The 23,345-nt window shown below is 39.4% G+C and overlaps 1 protein-coding gene across 4 annotated transcripts in view; it reads right to left on the bottom strand.

The window, feature by feature from the left end:
• The window catches only part of PTPN11 (protein tyrosine phosphatase non-receptor type 11), a 76,159-nt gene extending 54,782 nt beyond the window's left edge, over positions 1–21,377 (bottom strand). For all 4 annotated transcript variants that reach the window (XM_028163611.2, XM_007170890.2, XM_057526161.1 and 1 more), the window contains exons 1-2: positions 21,148–21,377; positions 4,967–5,089 (exon numbers count right to left, since the gene is read on the bottom strand). In XM_028163611.2, coding sequence (XP_028019412.1) covers positions 4,967–5,089; positions 21,148–21,161 — 137 coding nt within the window. In that variant the 5' untranslated portion in view covers positions 21,162–21,377. The remainder of the gene's footprint in view (positions 1–4,966; positions 5,090–21,147) is intronic.
• Between the last annotated feature and the right edge of the window lie 1,968 nt (positions 21,378–23,345).

The following is a 23,345-nucleotide window of genomic DNA, read 5'->3' as shown; positions in this document are numbered from 1 at the left end:
ATCTCAAAAACATTATGTTAAGAGAAAGAAGCCAGACACAAAAGAATATATACTGTATGACTTCATTTATATGACATTGTAGAATAAGCTAGTCAATGGGGATAGAAAAGAGAAGAGTGGTTGCCTCCTAGGGGGAGGGAGAATAGAAAACGGCACCAAGAAACTTTCTAGGGTGATAGAAATACTCAAGATTTTGATTGGAGTTTTGGTTGCATTGATAAACACATTTGTCAAAACTCATCTCACTATACACTTAAGATACTATACATAATTGTATCTTTAAAAATCATTTTAAAGACATATAGTTAACGGAGTTTCCAAAGTGAGATAGCTAGTATGTCAACCCAATGAATTGACAACACTGGCCAAAAGTTTCTAAAACTTGGTATTTTAGTTAGCCTAGGCAGTTTGATGATTTCCATTTGGTTTTCTGTACTACTAAGTACATCTCAAGGACACCCATAATCATCTTTGTGGACCCAAGGGGTCTGGCAACCCCAAAATGGTAATCACTGACCTATATTTATTTTTTAGTCTGACCCTATAGTGTTATTGATGAAGCCTCTGTTAAATATAAACACACTTCTACTAAAGATAAAGGAAAATGGAAACGAAGAAAAGTAAGAAAAATTGTCCTACAGTGTTAATAACGATATCTACTTCTAATTTTTGGTTACAGTCTTTTCCAGTGGGTAAAAAAGGCACTTTGGGTCTCTCTCCTCCAGCTACACCTGATTCTATTTTAACACCTCAGCTTTCTATCTCTAACCTTGACTTAACATATCACAAAAACAGATATTTCAGGTATGGACTATAAAGCAACACAGATGGATCTCAAAAACATGATACTGGGAATTCCCTGGCAGTCCAGTGGTTAGGACTCGGCGCTTTCACTGCAGGGGCCCAAGTTCAATCCCTGGTTGAGGAACTAAGATCCCGCAAGCCACACAGCACAGCCAAAATAAAACATGATATTGCATGAAAGAAGCACAATGCAGAATGATATGCTCAGCATGTACCATTTATGAAAATTTCAGAACGCACACAAGTAATATTATACATTATTCATGACACAGACATACATATATATTCTATTTTATTATTATATTACTTTTATGTTATATTACTTATTATATTATATGTACTTTTTTTTTAATGAACTAGAAAGAAATACACCAAACTCAGAAAGTAGCTGTCTCTGTGGCAAAGAGAAGAACAGCAGGAAGGGTGGTGAAAAAGGGAAATTTTGCTTTTTTTTATATTTTATTTTGAAGAAAAAAATGACTGGCAATAAATACAATATGGGTAATTGGACATAATTTTTTGTATTTTTCTGTATTTTTTTTTCCTCAAAATTAAAAAAAGGGGATCTTCCTTGACTAACTAAGGCAACTTAATCATCAAATTTTCAGCATGGGCACATAACAAAAAGATTAGATCACCTGTAGAAAACTAGAACAATAAACTTGTCATTTATGCATGCACACACACACACATGCATCTCAGTGTCTATAATATACATCATATACATAAGAAAACATATATAAAGTGAAACTTGGCAGTTTAAGAGTTGTTAAAAGCACTGGTTCTAAGACAGTTCAACAAAAAGATATACAAATGACCTTTAACCTTATTAAAAGATGTTCAGCTTCAATCATAAGAGAAATTAAAATTCATTGAGATACCATTTCTCACCTATCAGGTTGACGAAAGTGAAAAGCTTGACAACACTCAGCTGGAAGCTGTGGAAAAACAGGGACCCTCAGACACTGCTGGTGAGAATGCAAAATGGTACAATCACTGTGGAGGGGAATTTGGAAAAACTATACCAATATATATTGACTCTCTGCCCCAGTCATCTCACTCCCGGGAATTCACCTCTGAAGATACATTTCCAAAAGCACAAAACATATGCAAAATGTTATCATATGAAATGCAGTATTATTTATCATTGTAAAATATTGGAAATAACTAAATTCCCATTTTTAGGAAATTGTATAAAGTTACATGTTAGGCAGTTAATTTAAAAAATGAGAGAGATCACTAAAAGATTTCTGTAAGTGAAAAAAGTAAACTACAAAGAAATAGATTTAGTATTCCACTTCATGTGTGAAAAGAAACACAGAAAGATAAACCATAAATTAATAAAACTGGTTACCTACAGGGATGGAAATAAGGTACACGGGGTAGGGATAAGAATAAGATTTGTCAGAATATACCTTTTTATACAGTTTGACTTTTAAATCTTGTAAATGTTTCACATATTCAAAAAATAAAATCAACAAGGATCAAAAAAATGAGTACAAAACCAAAAAACTGAATACAGAAAGAAAGAAATGACTCTAACTTTGCAGTAAGTTCATAACTACACAGAAAATTAATTCCTGTAGCTTTTGAACACAGTACAGATTGTACACCCTTAGTGGGATATATGCTGTGAACAGAAACACTCCAGATAAATCATGAACTTTACTTAATGGGTTTGTAATTAGAAATGATAGTGGTATAGTAATTCTGAAACTATCTTTGTATTATAAGATTGGGCAAATGAGGTCATACATTGATGCTGCTGTGAAACACGGTTCTCTCTACAGAAGGGAAACACCAATACGGAATGGGAAAAGGTAAGGAAACTGGGCTGAACTGGAGCTATCAAACTTGTTTGATATACATTTATATATTTATTGATACTGATATATTTAAAATTTGGTTTTAAATATATAAGTATTTCCCAGCTCTGTCTACTATAAGGGCCTAGAAGCAATGATACTCCAGAAGACAGGGCAAACAGATATTATGTGCTTCCTGATGTGAAATAAAGGGGTGGCTTCAAAATCCACTATTGAAATGACGAGAGAAATTTGAATATGGACTGTGTGTTAGATAACATTATGGAATCACTTAAAATTTCTCAAATATAATAATGATACTGTAGTTATACAGGATGTCCTTGTTCATAGGACATGCACACTGAAGTACGCAGAGGTAAAAATAAGCATCCTGACATCTGCAACTTATTTTCAAAAGGTTGGGGGAGGGGAGAGTATATACATACACACAAACACACACTCAGAGAAAAAGAGCAAACATGGCAAAATGTTAACAGGTAAAGGGAATGTGGGTATTCACTGTACTCATCTTTTGACTTTCCTATAGGTCTGAAATTTCTCAAGATAAAAAGTTGAGGAAAAAAAAAAAAAAAAACACCTCACCAGTTCTGTAGTCCCGGCTCTGCCACTTACTAGCTATGAAACCAGCTTTGTAAATTAACCTCTGTGCTTCAGCTTACTCACCCCTAAGATGAAGGTAACAGTGGTATTTATTCATAGGTTGTTGGAGAGATTAAATAAAATGATATGTGGAGAGTGCTTAGCAAGATGGCCTGGAATATGTCAAGCCCTCAATAACGTTTGCTATCATCCTCCTCCTCCTCCTCAACATCATTGTTGTTATTATTATATAATCTCCATCCAAACTCTTACAGGTCAAATGTCACTCAACTGTAGGTTAGAAGTCTGTGCTAGGATAAGCCTGGAAAAATTCATGAAGGCTTCTGCCCTCTCCTTGTAGCAAAACGGAAGTAAAAGCCAACAATGTGAGCTCCTTGAGAAACTAATCGATACCAAAAAGGGACTTCCGAATCCCGAAGGGGTCCTAAATAAATCCTCAGAACATGTTTTCCTTACTTCTTTATTTAAAAAAAATAATAATAAAAGCAAATTCATAGAGCAGTTCAGTTCTGGCTCCTGGAATGAGCTAGAGTACGGAGAATAAGTGTATAAGAGAAAGTCAATTTCTAGAAAAACTCTCCCACATGTGTCCAAAGAGACATGTAACAGATGTTGGCAATACTGTTCAAAACAATTTTAAACAAACTAAAAACAACTCAGTGTCCAACAATAGAGGATGGGATAAACTGTGGTATATGCACACCTTCAAATATTATATAGCCATTAAAGTTAATAATTAGATCTATATATATCAGCACAGAACTCAAAAAAAATTTAAAGGTAGTCTCAGCCATGGATATGAATTCTAAAAACACACAAACCAACCTCATATCATTCACACATAGTACAAATGCAGTACAAGTATAAAAACATGTTCAGGAAGGAGATATACCAACCTCTTGATGGTGGTTTCCTCTGAGGAAAGAGGGAGGGGAATGGGACTGGGCAGGGGAACAAACGGGACCACAACTTCCTCAGTGATGTTTTATTTCTTGAAAAAGAAAAGTGATCTGAAGAAACTCTTCTTCTTTCTTTCTTTCTTTCTTTCTTTTTTTTAATTAAAGTATAATTGATTTACAATGTTGTGTTAGTTTCAGGTGTACAGCAAAGTGATTCAGTTATATACTTTTTCAGATTCTTTTCCCTTATAGGCTATTACAGGATATTGAGTATAGTTCCCTGAGCTATACAGTAAGCCTTTGTTGTTTATCTATTTTATATATAGTAGTGTGTATCTGTTCATCCCAAACTCCTAATTTATCCCCCGCCCCACCTTCCCCTTTGGTAACCATAAGCTTGTTTTCTACATCTGTGAGGCTGTTTGAAGAAACTCTTAGGAAGTATTTTTCCCATTCAGTAATCAACAGACGGGAAAGGAAAAGTGCAGGGAACAAGGATTGAGCCTTGCTTTGGATTGAACCAGGATCGACCCAGGCCTTAGGAACTTATGTTATGCTCCAGCTCATCCTCAGTGGTCTCTCAAGAGAGAAAAGCCCCCCTTCAGGCCCCTTCTGCTGACTCCCCGAGCCTATCACTCCCAGGAGGCCACGTCCTAAACCCCACAGCAGGCCTGAATCACACCTGATCTGTGGGCCAGGGCACTGGCAAGGCCTCACCCACAGGGCAGCAGGCAGACCTTCAGACTCTAAATGAGGGTCGCAAGTTGTCCACATGAGGTCTTAACATTTCCCCCCTGGAAAACACTCTCAGGATTCTCTTTTTTTCTTCCAACTTACCTAACAGAAAGTGTAAAGTCTCCAGGGTTACTTTTACTGGGCCTTGCCAAAAAACTGCCATCAACTCCTCTTGTCAACAGTAGGTTTTCTGCCTCCACGCCAGTGATATTCGGGTGAAACCATCTTGAGAGAGAGAGAAATAGACCAATGAAAAACAAAGGACTCTGTCAGCACTACTTCCCACACCGTCACAGCTAAAATGCTTATTAGTAGAGTAGCAAATAAGAACACCAACACAACCCCTTTCCCTTCCTCTCTTTGGTCACCGCCTCCTCCTTGTCTTCCCCATGGTAGGGGCTTGGGATCCTGCTAGCACAGTAGAGGGGGCTGGGGGCATGGTCAGTGGGATTGGGGCTGAGGTGGATGCTATTTATATAGGGTGGTGGGGAGGGCCTTAGCAATAAGGTAACATTTGATCAGACCTGGAAGAAATGAAGCAGCAACACGCAGCCATATAGGAAAGGAACATATCAGGCAGAGGGAGGAACAAGATCAAGGGCACGGGGGCAGACCGTATTTGACATGCTCAAGCACTCAAGAGGCCAGTATGCTTGGGGCAGAACAGGCAAGGGACAGAGCGGTAGATGAGGCCAGAGAGGTAATGAAAAGCCGGATGATGCAGGGCCTCAGAGGACACTGTAAAAACTTCAGCTTTTATTTTTTGTGAAATGAGAAAGGACTAGAGGGTTTTAGGCAGAGGAGCAACGTGATCTGACTTATATTTTTAAATCATCTTCAAGCTATCGTGCAAGGGTAGAAGCACACAGATCAGTTAAATAAGCTATTGTGATAATCCAGGCAAGAGATGATGGTACCAAGGACCAAGGTGGTGGAAGGAGTAGTGATAAACAGTCCAACTGGGAATATTTTAAGGGTAGCCAACAGGATTTCCTAATTTATTACATATGAGATGGGAAAGAAAGAAAGGAGTAAGAACAACTCCTAGGTATCATGTCTGGGCAAGTGGAAGGTTGGCGGTACCGTGTACGAGATGTGGAAAAAGGGTGGGGAGAGGAAAAATCAAGTGTTAGATTTGGTACGTGTTAAATCTTTTTTTTTTTAATTTATTTATTTTTTAATTTTTATTTATTTTTGGCTGCGTTGGGTCTTGTTGCTACGCGCGAGCTTTCTCTAGCTGCGGCGAGTGGGGGCTACTCTTCGTTGTGGTGCGCGGGCTTCTCATTACAGTGGCTTCTCTTGTTGTGGAGCACAGGCTCTAGGTGTGCAGGCTCAGTAGTTGTGGCGCACGGGGTTAGTTGCTCCGCGGCATGTGGGATCTTCCTGGACCAGGGCTCAAACCCATGTCTCCTGCATTGGCAGGCGGATTCTTAACTACTGCGCCACCACGGAAGGAAGCCCTGGTACATGTTAAATATGAGATGCTTAATCATCTGAGTGTCTGGTACATATTAAGCACTAATGGTTAGATATTACTGACAATCATAACAATAACTATAAGATTGTTCTGACAAGAAATAATCAGAAAAGGCAAGAATCTAGACATAGTCTATCAACATTCCTGTTGTTTACATTAAATGAAATTTATTTTCTTTTTAATTTTTCCTATAGCATCTTACTAGCATTTTGGGGAAAATCTAAACATCATTCTGATTATCTTAGAGAAAAATCACAGGGTTCAGATCAAAAGGAAAACATATTAGTTTGCTTTTTACTCCCTCTGAGAGCCTGTCAGAAGATCAAGGCAGAATTTTGCCCAGGGAAAACTCAACCTGAATTTATAAGATACCTATCATTCCAGCATCCAATACTTTTGCATACAGTATGATTACTAAACTACCCTTTTTTTTTTTTTTTAAATCTTGTCCACAGCTTCTTTAATCTATGGTTCCCACCTGAGTCCCCACAGCCCTAAGGAATCAAAAAGCAATAACGGAAGGCTTCCAGTTACTTTTAACTTTTCAAAAAGTATAGTGAAAATCTTACATTAATCTTCAATTTGTCTATCTGTATAAGCTAGTTAAAATGTCAAATCTCTTTTGCTTTTGGCTACAAAACAATTATGTTACTTGGTGTGATAGTCTGAAGCTGAGTGGCATATATGTTTTCTTCTACAACAAAAAGGGAAAACTAATTATTATATGATGAATACAGGTTAGGAAACAATTCTCTTTAGAATACTGGGTTTATGGTTTAAAAAAAAAAAAAAAGAGGAGACCCCAGAAGTGAAAAAGCTGAGAATCGCTGGCATGTGGTGGCAAAGCTTTATGGGTAGGAGCACGGACTCTGGAACCAGACTACTTTGGTTCAGATCCCAGCTCTGTGTGACCCCAGGCTAGTTATTTAAACTGTTAACTCATCTATAAAATGGGAATAGCAACAACACTGTGTCATAGGGTGTTGAGAGGATAAAATGAGTTAATATTTATAAAGTGTCTATAACAGTACCTGGACTTCAGGGTAGCCAAGGACAATGATGACTGCCTAAATTCACATCTTCCCACATATCCTTCAAAAACAATACGGGAGACTTCCCTGGCAGTCCAGTGGTTAAGACTCTACGCTTCCAATGCAGGGGGCACGGGTTCAATCCCCATGCCACACAGTGTGGCCAGAATAAATAAATAAATAAATAATTTAAAAAAATTAAAAACTAAGGGGAAATTTTTTTAAAATATGGAATTTTTAAAAAAGAACAAGTAGGGCTTCCCTGGTGGTGCAGTGGTTGAGAATCTGCCTGCCAATGCAGGGGACATGGGTTCGAGCCCTGGTCTGGGAGGATCCCACATGCCGTGGAGCGACTACGCCCGTGAGCCACAATTACTGAGCCTGCGCGTCTGGAGCCTGTGCTCCGCAACGAGAGAGGCCGCGATAATGAGAGGCCCGCGCAGCGCGATGAAGAGTGGTCCCCGCTTGCCGCAACTAGAGAAAGCCCTAGCACAGAAACGAAGACCCAACACAGCCATAAATAAAATAAAATAAATAAATAAAAATTAAAAAAAAAAAAAGAACAAGTAAAACCACACAATAACCTAACCATGCCCTCAACATAAGTAGAAGATAGAGAATGCCCAAACTTCCAAATTACCTGTAAGTAAAAAAAGAAGACATATCAGATCTCAGTAGTGATCTCTCATCTTCTTACTGCAACCCTCTGTGCCAAGCCAAGGGCATTCTGAGAAAAACTGCATGTCAGAGAGAACAGGGGAGCTAGTGGCAGGCCTAAAATTGCTATAAAACCACCTCCAGAAAGAGAAAGTCCACTTTAAGTGTGAAAATACTGAAAAAGTTTTCTTGTAAATCAGAGCCCTATTTATAGGAAAGGGGAGTGATTTAAGGTGTAGTGTTAGAAATGCATGGTCTCTGGGGAAGAAAAAGGCAAAAAAGAGACAGGATCCATTTGGCAATTAGGTGACAAAAAGGAAAGGAAGTAGAAGGGGGAAATTTATTTACCTGCAAACAAACAAACAAAAAACCCAGAGGACAAATAACCTCTCCCCTACCACAAACACAAATACATACACAAATCCATGAAAAAAAAAAACCCTGGATTTTTCTATACTGACAGAAGAAGATGCCGTTGAATTAGGAACCTTTAAAATATTTAAAAGCCACAAAATAAATAGGAAAAAAGTGAATAAGTCTATACAAAGTTACTACAAAAAAGAAGAGTCACACATCAGTCAGCTTTTGAAAATTACCCCAGACAAACACCCATGATGCAGAAGAAAACTATAAGACAACACTCCAATCTGAATTAAGTATACTCAAACAAGATTTGGGGATATGAAAAAACACTCTGAATAAGAAATTTAAAAGTTAAAAACAGAAATGGACAAAAAGTAGGAAAAAATGAAGAGGGAGTTGATCAAACTCAGAAAGAAATAGGAAAAGAAAATCATCTCAGAAATGAAAACTAAATTACTAGGCGCCCAAAGGAGAATAAGTTCAAATGAAAATCTAATAAGTGGCATTAAAGAAAGGTAGGAAAACAATGAAGAGAATAAAATATGATGAAGAAAGAAGTAAAAGAGATCACAAAGAAAATGGTTAATATGAAAGACAAGCGAAGAAGAAACAACATACATATAATTGGGGGAAGGGGAGGGGGGAAATGCAATGGAACAGAACTAATATTTAAACCTAAACTGAGAAAACAAATAAAATAAGATGTGAATCTATACATTGGAAGGGTCCACCAGGTACTTGGGAAAATTAGCCCAGAATAATCGCTGACACTTATTCTAATGAAACTATTACGCTTTAAAGACAAATGGAAAAAAATCAAGGCCTCCACGAAAAACAAATAACTTACTATAACAAATTAGATTAGCATCTGACTTTTCAAAGCCAACATATAAAGCAAGTTGATAAATGAACAAGCATTTTTTTAAAACTCAATGAAAGAAAAGGGTAAACCAAGAATTTTATATCTAGCTAAGTTATCCTTCAACTATCAGAGCTACAGAAAAAACAAGTTTCAACATACAACAACTAAGGGAATGCTGTACTTATCAGTCTTTCCTGATGAATCTACTAGAGGATAAACTTTATCTAACCAAATGGTAACAAGCAACATTGACAAAATAACCGATGGTGAGCATTTAATAATCTATAAATGTCATGTAAGACTAAAACAAAGATGGGAATGAGAGTAGAAAACTAATGTACAATAGTTATATACTGTGACACAGTAGAACTACTACAACTAGAAAATGGGAAAAGGAAAACAGAAAAAACCTCATTGTTGTATAGGCAATAGGCAATAGATGGATGTTTAAGGATAATGAAAAAAATCTGATAAGCCTGATAATAAAAGTTAAATAACAAAACAGAGGACTAAGGACATTCAAAAAGGTGTAAGTACTAGATTTAAAAAAATACAAACCTTCCTAAATACCCCCTCAAAAAACTGTTTTCAACAAAAAATTTTTAAATATACATCTTAGAAAAAAATTATATATGTATATATACACACACACATACATACACACACACATCTTGTGAGAAACAATGCAAGGAAACACTACAGTTGACCCACGAAAAACATGGGCTTTAGAGGCACCGATCCTCGCGCAATTGAAAATTCATATATAACTTTATAGTCAGCCCTCTATATCCACAGTTCTGCTTCCAACTGCATGGTTTCAACCAATGGCAGATTGTGTCATACTGTACTACATATTTATTGAAAAAAATCCGTGCATAAGTGGACCCGTGCAGTTCAAACTTGCGTTGTTCAAGGGTCAACTGTAAGTATAAAACATTAAGATAGAGGACTTCCCTGGTGGTGCAGTGGTTAAGAATCCGCCTGCCAATGCAGGGAACATGGGTTCAAGCCCTGGTCCAGGAAGATCCCACATGCTGTGGAGCAACTAAGCCCATGCGCCACAACTATTGAGCCTGCACTCCAGAGCCCGCGAGCCACAATTACTGAAGCCCGCATGCCTAGGGCCCGTGCTCCGCAACAAAAGAAGCCACCGCAATGAGAAGCCCATGCACTGCAACGAAGAGCAGCCCCCGCTCGCCAGAACTAGAGAAAGCCTGCGCATAGCAATGAAGACCCAACGCAGCTAATAAATAAATAAATAAGCAAAAATCAAAGAAAAAGAAAACAAAAAAGTAGTAGATCTAATTATAAAAATCCTGCTTTTTAAAATTAACAAAATAGACAAACCACTAGTTAACTTATTCAGGAGTATAAAAACAAGAAAAAAATCACAAATACACAAAACAAGAAATGACAAGGGGGAAATAAGCATTGAAACAGAAGAAAAAAAATTTTTTAAAGAAACTACTTTGCAGACTGCTGTGCAAATAAATTATAAAATCTAGATGAAGTGAATAATTATCTAGGGAAATACAGACTGCCAAAACTGAGTCCATTAGAGAGAAAACTTAGGCAAACCAATTTCTATATAAAAATAGAGAAAGCAATTTTAAAACTACCCCACAGAAAAGCACCAGGCCCAGATGGTTTCTAAATGGAATTCTATCAAACTTTCAAAGACCAGACCATCCCACTGCTCTATAAATTATTCCAGACAGTCAAAAGGAAAGGAAAACGTACCACTTCCTTTCATGAAGCAAATATTAACACCGATACCTATACCAGATAAAGACAGCTACTTCAGTGATACGGAAGGCAGACACCTTGCTCCTAATTCTAATAAGATTCTAATTATTTTAAAATTATAGTAATGGTTATACTGCACTATCTAAAAAAAAAAAGTCCTTAAACCTACAATTATCAGGTTAATGAAGTGAACAAAGGGAAAAACCATTCTGTCTCCCCTCTACAGCTCTCTCCCAGCATCTTCCTCCATTATTGGTCTTCATTAAATGAAATACTGCGGGCTCAGAGGTTGCTTCATTTTTAAATACCGGTCATCCAGCCTGGGCCGCCACCACCTATGGGGGATCTGTTCCTTTACTGTCACCACTGTTATCTCCTCTTTCTTTTTTAAAATTGATTCTAGAAGAATTTCTCAGGTTTGTCCACAACCTCACCACTGGGAGGGCTGCCTCAAGGGCATTCTTTACTGCTTCTAGCAAGATCTTTTTATTTATCTTCCTGTTTTTCATTCCCGTTTCATCTTTCCTTATCTCAGCCAACTACTTCAGGCAGCTCTAATTTTTTATAGACTCAATGTCCTTTAGAATCTTGTTGAGAACACAAACATAAACTTTCTAAAACCTTTTAAAAATTATTTACTAAAACAGCACAGATAGGTATGAAATTCAGAGAAAAAGCCCAAGCTTCCCTTGCATCGTCAGAAGTCACTACAGTTAGCAGTTTCCTAATCTTTGAGAAATGTCTCGTGCATATACATACATATACTTACTTACCTACGTGTGCATGTGTGCAAACACACTACTCTCTCTATGTCAGCCTGTGTGGAACACACACATACACAAATGCAAGCCTGATCTACACCCCAATTTTTTCACTTACTACAACGCAAAGATCTTTCCGTGCGAGCATTCTTTTTAATGGCTATACAGTATTCCATTATAAGAATGTACTGTCCATAATTTAATTCCTATTAGAGGACATTTACATTATTCATAGATTTTTGTTATTACAAATAATGCAGCATATCACACCCTTTATAATCATCTTTATACACTTTTACAAGTATATCTGTAAATTAAAAGTTTAGAAATAAAACTGCTTTGACAAGAGCTTTTTTTTTTACTCTGACAAATTTGCCAAACCACACTCAAAAGAAGATACCAGTTTTGACTCCCACAAATTAAGCGTGAAAGCCTGTTTTCTCCCAGTTTTGCCAATACTACGTATATTACCAAACTTTTTCATCTGAGTCATGGAAAATGGTACCATTCTAGTTTGCATTTCTACGTGAGACTAGCACTTTTTCATGTTTTCAGACCACTTTTTTTTTTCCTTTTCTGTGAGTTGTCAGCTTGTCATTGTTTGTTTTCTATTGGATTTTTTTTTCTTACTGATTTAAAATTTAAAGGGGCCTTTCTTGATAGAACCAGAAAATGATCCTTTATTATACATGTGACAATATTTGTCTTAGCTTTTTTTCCTTTTTACTTGCTTGTGGTTATTTTTTTTCCCCAAAGAAATTCATCTTGGCATGGTTAAATTTATCAGCTTTTTCCTTTATGGCTTCTGGGTTTCTTGCTATGTTTAGAAAAACTTAACCCACAGCACTGTTGTGAAATGGAAATAAATTAATACACATAAAATGCTTAGCACAGAAAAAAACTCCAAGGAGTTTCACCTTTGGAACTAGGAATTTAGTTTTAGGTCAGAATAAAACACAATAAAGGCACAGATTTTAACAGAACCCTGCAATAGGTACTAAAAAGCAGGGATGACTGGGAGAAGAAAGTAAATAAGACAGAGATGAGAATTTACATCAAGAAAGAGTATGGAGACAAAGAGAAGACAGAATTATTATTTACTACTAATAATATTTTATATTTAATAAAAATTTATGAATTATAAAATAGAAAAGACTTCTCCATGCTTGTATTATTACATATACTTTTTTTCCCCTCAATTATCAACTAGCTCTGATAGCAAGGAAAAAAATAATTTACTGGCCATTATATATTATGGCTGGTTAAAATTGTAGCTACATTTACTGTTTGCCATGTGCCAGTGTGCAAAGTAGACTCCAGAAGTCAAACTTTTAACCATTACACTCTGCTATTTATTTCTAAAAATTTCTAAAGCAGAACTCTGACTGTAGATGGTCTTCATTCACAACCATGTGTTCTCACCTTTGTATATTTTACAAAAATAACACTTATGTAGAGTATCCTGCTGATGCTGAGGAACATTATAAAAGTGACTTCCACTGCTGAAGGTGACGCTGGGTAACTACAACCAGCACCCATCAGGTAGATTGGCAGAGGAGATAAGGCAGGTGGTCTCTTTAGCCCTTTATTAAATAAACCATTATTATTTCATTTCCAACTTCTAATTATACCTATCATGTTATTAAGAGTGAACATACAGACACACACACACACAGAGAAGAGTGAACACAGGAGAGTGATGTTTACAGGGGAAACTTAGTAACCAGCATTTAGCACAAAGGCTAGACAGAGTAAGGGCTTAATAAACATTTGTTATCACTGTTGTTGTCATTATTATTATTGGTGGAAGATATGCGGATAGATTCTTCTCCTGCATAATAATGTTAGTTTCGCACAGACCATTTTGAGATATGAATCATTTATGTTACACTGCCTTTTCAAAAACTGAACTTCACAGCTCAGGGGCTGTCCCTACATTATCTCAAACAGTATATAATTAGAAATTGAAAGTTCTATTCCATAACCCACCCACTTGAGTTTTGATATACTGTAAACTCTCCTTCCTTGGCTATTTTTTTCAAAAAGCCTTTGTATTTACCAAAAAAGTCTTTCCCAATTACATGTTTAATATTTGTAGTGCAATTACTGGCAGTTTTGTGCTTTGCAACATGCTTATCGCTAACACAGAGCAGTTAGAGTTCATTCAACCCCTGAGATCTTAGTGAGAGACGGTAAGGAAGAATAGTGGAGTTAATAGGACTAATATGATATTATAGAGCTGGCCTCAAGGAATATTACACTGGTGATATTAGGTACTGAGGCTGTACATCTCTAAACCCTGCCCCCATCTCCCACCTAGTGTGAATTCAAATAGCAGAGGTTAGTCTCCCCAAAAAGTAATGTAAATGTATCTGTATTATCTAAAAGGAGGGGAAAAGGGCAAATTAGTATATCTACATTTGGGTCTGTCAACAAGGTGGGTCCATACAGGATGAGAAAAAAACAGATAAATTTCTAGTCTTCCTCATGTATACAGTGGGCACTTGGTGAATGACTGCTGCCTGAATTAACTTCGGGGAATGACGAAAAACCAGGGAGGAGAAAAGAGAGAGGAAGGGCATAGCGAAAAAGTCACACAGGGAAGGGGGGGAAGAGCATTCTCCTCTTGCACATTCTAACTCCTGCAAACCTGCCAGAGCTTCACAATCCCTTCTAATCGGTCATCCTCTGGCACTGTCTATTATTTATTAAGACTCTCAGGTCATAACATGGTCCAGGTCGGTACCACCCATCTCACAGAACGAGCTTGAAAACACATACACACACACACACAACACCAACACTTGTGAAAAAGAGCCTCAAATCAATGTCTAAAACAAATCAGTTCTGTGCTGAGTGGGCTTGAAGAAAGGAAAAACAGAATCCCTGCCTCCAAGAGAGTTTACAAACCCAAACTATCTGCCCAGAAATCCTACCAGAAATCTAAATCCCTCATTAGTGAATACAGATTCTGCAAAGGCTTAGCTCACTGAGGCCAGGACCTTATTTATGTCAAGTGAGTTTAAAAAAAAAAAAAAATGCTGATGAACCAAAAAGAAAATACAATGATGCTGAATATTTTATCTATGTCCCCTTCCCCCAGTGATGTGGGGAAACAGTCAAGCAGGCCAATAATTTCAGGAACTTATTCTCAAGGCTGCTATGCTAAGAAGGGAATTTAAACTAGGGATCCGAAGTCTTATTTCAGTTTCTTGCCTAAATATAAAGTGATACTGGGTATAGCTTTCTTACCCGCTGCTCCAGAAAAATCATTCTCTCTGTCCTTGGGGAGAAAGTTTAGAGTTTGGTACTTTCTGCAGATTACAAGAATATTCCTCTTTTCCAATTAAATTTTAATTTTCTATGGGAAAAGGATGAGTCACAAGGGAGGGGCAGTCGATAGGGACAAGCATTCTAGGTAACAGAGGCTAGAAAAAAAGTTAAAGCAGCTAGCTTTCTAATGGTAGTGGATAGCTATGTCTTTATAAATCATTATCTTTTCATAGTTTCACTGGTCAGCATCTCTGCTCTGATGACAAGACAATAAATGGAAACTGCCTCCAAAAGTCTTTCCACAAATGGCTTCTACCCTGTTCAAAGCCTCTCTCTCTCTTGTCTGCTCTCCCTGGGTCCACTCCAGCCTCCTACAATTCTCCCTTCACAGCAGCTAGAGGGATATTTTTAAATAGATCAGCTCATGCCACTCCCCTGATCACATCCTTCTATAGTTTTGCATTGCTCTTAAAATACAACCCAAACTCCTCTCCATGGTCCACGTGACAGTGAGGACCTTAAAAATCCCTGTGTGGTCTAGTCCCCACCTACAGCCCCAGTCTCAGCTCCGCCACGTGCTCCCTTCTGTCCTTCAAGCACTCCAAGAACTCCCTACCTCAGCACTCTCGCACTTGCTGTTTCCTTAAAACCTGGAACACCCAATGCCTAGCACAGTGCCCCCCGCACTTAGTAATCCCACGATAAATAAGTTAAATCACAAGTTCTTGAATGAATGGGTCAGTGTTTCATTAGAGTGGGTCAATGGAATGACACAGACTTGGATCTACAGTCTACTATTTTTAAAATAAACGTATTGCGTGTGTGTATATGTATGTGCGTATAGACAGACATATATACAGCGTGCATGAATGTGTATATCAGTATACAAGTATGTATGTATTCTAAACAGTATGCTCTATACTGGCAAATTTCAGTTTCAGTTTGCTACTACGTTCATCAAACTCATTTGATGCTGGCCTACAAGTCTGTCTCCCTCTCTAAATTCAATGCTCCTTGTGAACATGAATCGTATCTTTCATATTTCAGTGCTGCCAAGGACCACAGCATATACAAGCTTGCTAAATGCACACAACCCTCCAAAACTCAGTAATGAACTGGGCTGCATTTTAGGGTGTTTGAATCCATTTTGGGGAGGGTCTCAAACTGTTGGTTGCAGGCCACAACTGCCACAGAACCTGCCAAACATCAGTATTTGCCTTCCCCTTCCTTCAAAAGGTCAGCATTGGAGGGCAAGTGCTGTCTGTGTTTCCCACGGGGAAAGAGGAATAAGCACAGTATCTTCTATTGTTCCATAGCTGCCTAACAAAGTACACCAAGGCCCGCTAGTAACAATTACAAACAAGGGTTGGCTCTGCTTTTCCAGCTCTTGTGCGACTCTCTAACATTCGCCATACTGACCACGTGCAAGAAGGGTAAGTGATCTTAGCAGTGGCCCCTGCATTTGAGCAGCTCTGGACAAAAACCCGAGGTTACATCGGGGCAGGACATTAATAAAGACAACCCAGTTTCAACTGGAAAGACGTAGAACTGTTATTTTTCAGTAAGGCAAGTTTATTTACTCCCACAGGATAGAAACAAACAGGGCCACTAAGGAGAGCCTGGGACAAATGTACCTGACCTGCATCAGATAAATCAAAAGCCTAGAGTCTGAGAATAAGCTAAATTTTCTGCCCTCTCAGTTCAAGCCCTCAGACACTACCTTCCAGAGGAACAAAAGCAAATGCAAAAGATGTACCAGATGCTGAAGAATACAGCCAGTTTTGTCAGCTAAACAAGGCAGAGTAGGGCAGCCAAGCAATCTCAAAATCTAAACTCAGCACTAGCATTGCTATATTACCTGGGTGGGAGGGAGAATCATATAATTGCTCATTCCTTCCTTTCCTTACCTGTGATGTTGAGATGTATCAGCATACTGAATATATGACACTGTAATTATTAAATGCATACAAACTCTAAACCCTAAACCCATGAACCAAAAAGAATTACTTTGATAATTAAACAACACAAAATTCAGAATATTAGTCATTCAGGAGTCAGCTCATATGATCACCTCCTCAGAGACTTTTCCTAAACCCATTATCAAAACTAACCACGTTCTCCACATTCGGTTTATTTTTTTCCCTCCCAGAAGTTATTACTACCTGAAATAGTCTCATTTATTCATGTGTTTGTCCACTTTCTCTCTCAGCCATAAGAACAACGATCTTTGCCTATTCTATTGCTTCATCCTGCCTGGTTCAATAACTACTTGTTGAATGAATTAATTCTGAGGTTAAAAATCATTTGAAAAAGAACACAGTTCGAAGACTAACACTACCTGATTTCAAGACTTGTTATAAAGCTACAATGATCAAGATCATGTGGTACTGGCATAAGGAAAGACAAATAGATCAATGGAACAGAAGAGAGTCTAGAAATAGGCCCACATATAAATGGACAGCTGATTTTCAACAAAGGTACAAGTTCAATAAAGATGGACAGTCTTTTCAACAAATGGTGCTAGAACAACTGTACACCCATATGCAAAAAAGAGAAGATACAGCCACACCTCATACCACATACAAAAGTTAACTCAAAGTGGATCATAAACCTAAAACTATAAAACTTACAGAAAACAAAGAGAAAACATTTGAGACATTTTGGGTTAAGCAAAAATTTCTTAGGAATGACACCACAAGCATGATCCTTTTTTTTTTTAATTGATAAACTGGACTTCAGCAAAATTAAAAACCTCTGTTTAAGACACTTTAAAAAATGAAAAGACAAGCCACAGACTAAAAGAAAATATTTGCAATTCTGATCAAAGACTTGTATCCAGAATAAGAAACTCTCAAATTTCAATAAGAAAACAAACAAGTAAATTTTATTTTTTTTAACAAGTAAATTTTAAAAGGGAAAATATTTGATCAAATAGACGTGTCACCAAAGAAGATATACGGATGGCAAATAAGCACATGAAAAGATGATCAACATTATTAGTCACCAGGGAAGACACAAATTAAAACTACAATGAATAAATATCAAATCATTATGCTGAAACTAATATAATGTTCTATGTCAATTATACCTCCATTAAAATATTAAGTAAGTAAAATTAAAATTAAAAAATTAAAAAGTGCTGATATGGGGAAAAAAACTACAATGAGATACAATGACACACCTTTTAAATGGCTAAAATTTAAAACCTGACCATTCCAAGTGTTGGCCAGGATGTGGAGGAACCGTAACTCTAATACGCTGCCAGTGGGAATCTAAGTGGTATAACCACTTTGAAAAAGTTTGGCAATTGCTGAAAAAGTTAAATATACATCTGCTATGTGATCCAACCATACCACTGATAGGTATTTACCAAAGAGGAATGAAAGTATACATCCATACAAACACTTGTACACGAACATTCAGAGCAGCTTTATTTGGGAAGCCAAACTCTGAAACAACCCAAACATCCATCAATAGGTGGATGGATAAATAAACGGTGGTACATTCATAAAATGGAATATTACTAATCAATAAAAAGTAAGGAACTATACGACACACACTACAACATGGACGAATTTCAACATAATTTTGCTGAGCATAAGAAGCCACACATAAAAGTCCATTTACATAAAATTCTAGGAAATGCAAACTAATGTATAGTAACAGAAAGCAGAAGAGTGTTTGCCTGGCAACAAGGAAGGGATTATAAAGGGCACGAGGAGCCATCAAAAGGGGTGATGGATATGTTCATTATCTTGATTGTGGTGATGGTTTCACGAGTGTATACACGTGTCAAAACTTATCAAATTGTACACTTAAATATATGCAATTTGTTGCATGCCATTTATACCTCAATAAAGCTGGGTTAAAATAATAAAATAGACCTATGATCTGAAAAATAATAATAAATAATCCCCAATTATGTGTGTTACATTCATAATCTGCTTTTTAGGTGGCACACATTTCTTTTCCATAATAGGTAAGGGAGGGCTGGAGGAGAGGAGGAATTACTCCATTTCAAACTGTCATCTTTACCACTTGCTGCTTTGGCTATACCCACACTTCCTGGCTTCTAAACTAACAAGCTGGACAATGTAGGGTCTATTACTACCCAGCCCCTACCCCACTCCCAGCCCCCACCCCACTCCCAGCCCCCAGTCTTTGTCTCCTAAAAGAAGCAGATCCTTACTTGTCTGGAAGAGCAGACACAAGGAACAAAAGGCTCAATGACTATTTGACAGATTAAATAGACAACTGTTTTATTTAAAAGCTCCCTAAGGAATTAGAACATTTGAGGCTATACACTGTTCTGCTGAAATGCAATTATATATTACCCAGATCTGTAAGCACTTGCCAACAGACCTGTCCAAATCACTCACTTCCTAAGTTTTCAGTTTTCTTCTTTCTCTCTCTTTTCATTCCATGAATGAATAATGTGCAGGTGTATTTCTGAGAAGACATTCCTAATATTTTGAAAAGTCTCTCATTCAAATAACTCCAACAGCTTGAAACAGTTTCTCAAATGTCTAAGACAGTGACCATAACAGGACAATGAAGTCTAAACAATGGGTCTTATATAGGAATCGTATATAAAGAGTGGAAATACAAAATAGCAGGATCATTATCTGAAAACAGTAGATCACACTACTGTTTAACAACAACATTAAGGCTTACAAATTATTGGCAATACTTATAAAATAATAGTAACCTGGTAATTAACAGAGGGGTTCTGGCTCCATCATTTATTGATTGAGTGACCTTAGGCAAGTTGCCTAACTTATTTTTTTTTAATTTATTTATTTTATTTATTTATTTTTGGCTGCATTGGGTCTTCGTTGCTACGCACGGGCTTTCTCTAGTTGCGGGGACCTGGGACTACTCTTTGCTGTGGTGCGTGGGCTTCTCTTGTTGCAGAGCACGGGCTCTAGGCGTGCGGGCTTCAGTAGTTGTGGCTCATGGGCTCAGCAGTTGTGCCTCGCGGGCTCTAGAGCACAGCGCGGGCTCTAGAGCACAAGCTCAGTAGTTGTGGTGCAAGGGCTTAGTTGCTCCGGGTCATGTGGGATCTTCCCCAACCACAGCTCTAACCCCGAACCCGTGTCCCCTGCATTGGCAGGTGGATTCTTAACCACTGTGTCACCAGGGAAGCCCAGGTTGCCTAACTTCTGAAACTCACTTTACTCATCTTTAGAAGGGGGATAACAATACCTACCTCATAGACTTATAGTAAGGATTAAACTTGTTTGGCATACAGTAAGAGCTAAATAAATGTTAGCTATTAGTAATATGATTACCCTGAGCTTTCACCGGATCTCATTAATTCACTAACCTTCCTTCTGACTCTTAGGTTCAAATCCTATCATTTACTAGCACGTTTCTTCAGAGCCTCAGTTTCCACATCCGTAAAACGGGGGTGATTAATGTTACCTGACTTTTAAGGTTGTGAAGGTTGTGTAACTAGAGATACAGCTCCCTTCCCTCCCATCTCCCAAAGCGAAGATCGCAGAGGAAGGAAATACTTCTAATAGCTGCAGATACAGTCAGTTTTTCCATTTCTGGCACGTGAGGGGTGGGGGGGAAAGGAGATGCAAAGAGGCATATAAAGGGGTCAGGGATCCTGAGTAAAGCCCCCAAATGCGCGCAAGAGGCAGAGGGACCCAGAGCGGCTCGACCGTCGGGGGCCTGGCCCCGCGCAACTGGCCCCTACTCTCCCCTCCCGCGTCCGAGGCCGAGGAGCCTCCCCAAGTGAGCGGGGTTATTTCGGAATCACCATGAGGCAATTCTCATGAGGCAATGGGTCAGGAATGCGGCGCCGAGCCGGGCCGCTGGCGTCCGCGGTTCCCCGGGCGGTTCTACCTGACCCGTCCAGACGGGCATCCCCAGGGCTGCGGGAGCCGGAACTCGGGGAGGCAGGAAATGAATGGGGACCCGAGGGGTGGGGGCGCGGTGGGGCCGGACCCCCGGGCCCGGGAGGGCTAGGGGGTTGGGACGGAGCCTGCCCCCGCGACCCCGGGCGGGAGTCCGAAGCCCAGCCGGGCCGCCCCCTCCCGGGCGGGGCTGAACGAAAGCGGCGGGGGCCGGGCCGAGGCCCGGGCCGGGCCCTCGGGGCTCCTCACCTCCGCGATGTCATGTTCCTCCCGCCCTCCGGCTCCGCGACGGACCCGCTCCTAGCTCAGGCTCCGCTGGGCCCGGTCACATCGGGCTGGCCCGAGGGAGGCCCGCTCCGGACCGGACGGGGGGCAGAGCCAGCCGGCCGCGCGCAGACCCCCCTCCAGGCCTGGGGATCCCAGAGACTGTGCAGCCGCCCCCCAAGCCCGGTTCGCTCCTCCTCCTCCCCCGCCCTTCGCTGCCGGCGCCACTGTGACGTCATCCCATGCGACGCCCGCCGCTACTTCCTGCTTCCATGCCGCCGTGGACTGAGCGGCGGCTGGTGATGGCAGTTCGGTGGCTCACTGGAGCCTTCTCCGCGCTGTTTCCAAAGCACCCTCTCATCCTCTTTTAGATCTTGGCGTCAGGCGGTGCATTGCGCGCTCAAGTTGCACGCAGTCGCGTGAATTGATCGCATCCGCTCCCACCGTGTCAATTTCCATTCCTGCGCCAAGTCGAATTTCATTCATTTCATTCCACAAATAGTCGCTCCACTTACTAGCTGTGTAACCGTAGGAGAGTTGTTTGGTTTCTCTGAGCCTCAGTTTCCTCCATTCCTTCATTTCTGTAAAATGAAAATAGTAATTGTATTTTCTTCGTAGGATTATGGGGAGGATTAAATACGTAAAATGTTTAGAACTAGGCCTGGCCTATTTAATAAGTGCTTTGTGATTATTAGCTGTATTAAATATCATTAGAAGGACACATCTGAGTGTTTTCTATCTGCTAGGCACTGATTTTTGACTATGGGGATACAACAGCGAACTGAAAAGACAAAAATCCTGGTGTTCTCACGGGAGGAGCTACAGTAATCAAGATAAATAAAACACACAAGATAATACTCCGGTCCTCATTTCCCTTCTTTTTTCCATAGCCCTTTATATTATTTTAAATAGGTTAGTTATGGAAGGCTTCACTAAGGATGACATTTGAGTAAAGGAGCAGTCAGTGGGAATAATTTAGGGGAAGAACATTTAAAGCTCAGAGAGAGGCCAGTGCAAAGGCCCTGAGGCAGGAGGCTGCCTCCTGTATTTGAAGAAAAATGAAGAAGTCTCTGGCTGGAGCACAGTAGGAGGTGCAAGGGGTATAGGAGATGTAAAGAGAATAGTAGAAAGGAGGTGAGAAAGGGGTAGAGATGGTAAGGGGTTGTAGAGGCTATTTAAATGAACAGTAAAATGGAGAGCCACTGAAAGATTTTCAGCAGAAAAGGAATATAATCTATGCTTTAAAAGTATTACTTTGGGTACTTTGAGTTATTGGATCAAGAGGGCAAGGCTGGAAACAGAGACCAGTTCAGAATACTAGAATACTGTAATATTGGAGATGATGGAGATGAGGTAGCTCAGACCAGAGTGAGAAGGTAGAGCTTTTTTACCTGATGAATGCTCCTGTGACTCATTAAGGGCCACAGATCTAGTAAATGGCAGAGCCAGAATTCAAACCCACATCTATAGAGCGCCAAAATCCTCATTTTTTCTTCCCAGTGCTCCCCATCTCATTCCTATACAAAGAATTCTCATACAGTATGCTAACTGCTTCAGCATTGATGTTACCCAAAAATCCTTACAAAAATTGTATTTAATATATGCCAGTTTAATTTAGGTAATAGGTATTCAACAAGCAGTTGTCCGGCCTGTTTCTCTCCATTCCCCTGAAGCCTGGCCCCCCAGATGACCCAAACAACATCCTGACTGATCTTGGGCCTACAGGCTTGCCCTCTCCAATCCATTCACCACATAATAGCCACAGTAATCTAAAATGCAAAACAAGTTGCTCCTTAAATTGAACACTTCAATGGCTTTTCTTTTTTTTTTATAAATTTATTTATTTATTTATTTTTGGCTGCCTTGGGTCTTGGTTGCTGCGCGCGGGCTTTCTCTAGTTGCAGCAAGTGGGGGCTACTCTTTGTTGTGGTGCGCAGGCTTCTCATTGCAGTGGCTTCTCTTGTTGCAGAGCACGGCCTCTAGGCGTGCAGACTTCAGTAGTTGTGGCACACAGGCTTAATTGCTATGCAGCATGTGGGATCTTCCCGGACCAGGGCTCGAACCCGTGTCCCCTGCACTGGCAGGCGGATTCTTAACCACTGCACCACCAGGGAAGCCCTTCAATGGCTTTTCATTGCTTTTAGGATGCAGTCAAAAAAAAATTTTAACAACCACCTGGTCTT

This window comes from Balaenoptera acutorostrata, chromosome 13 (assembly GCF_949987535.1).
Source record: "Balaenoptera acutorostrata chromosome 13, mBalAcu1.1, whole genome shotgun sequence".
Taxonomy (NCBI): Eukaryota; Metazoa; Chordata; class Mammalia; order Artiodactyla; family Balaenopteridae; genus Balaenoptera; species Balaenoptera acutorostrata.
Note: the sequence above shows the minus strand (reverse complement) of the source record. Positions and strands in the feature narration are given on the sequence as shown.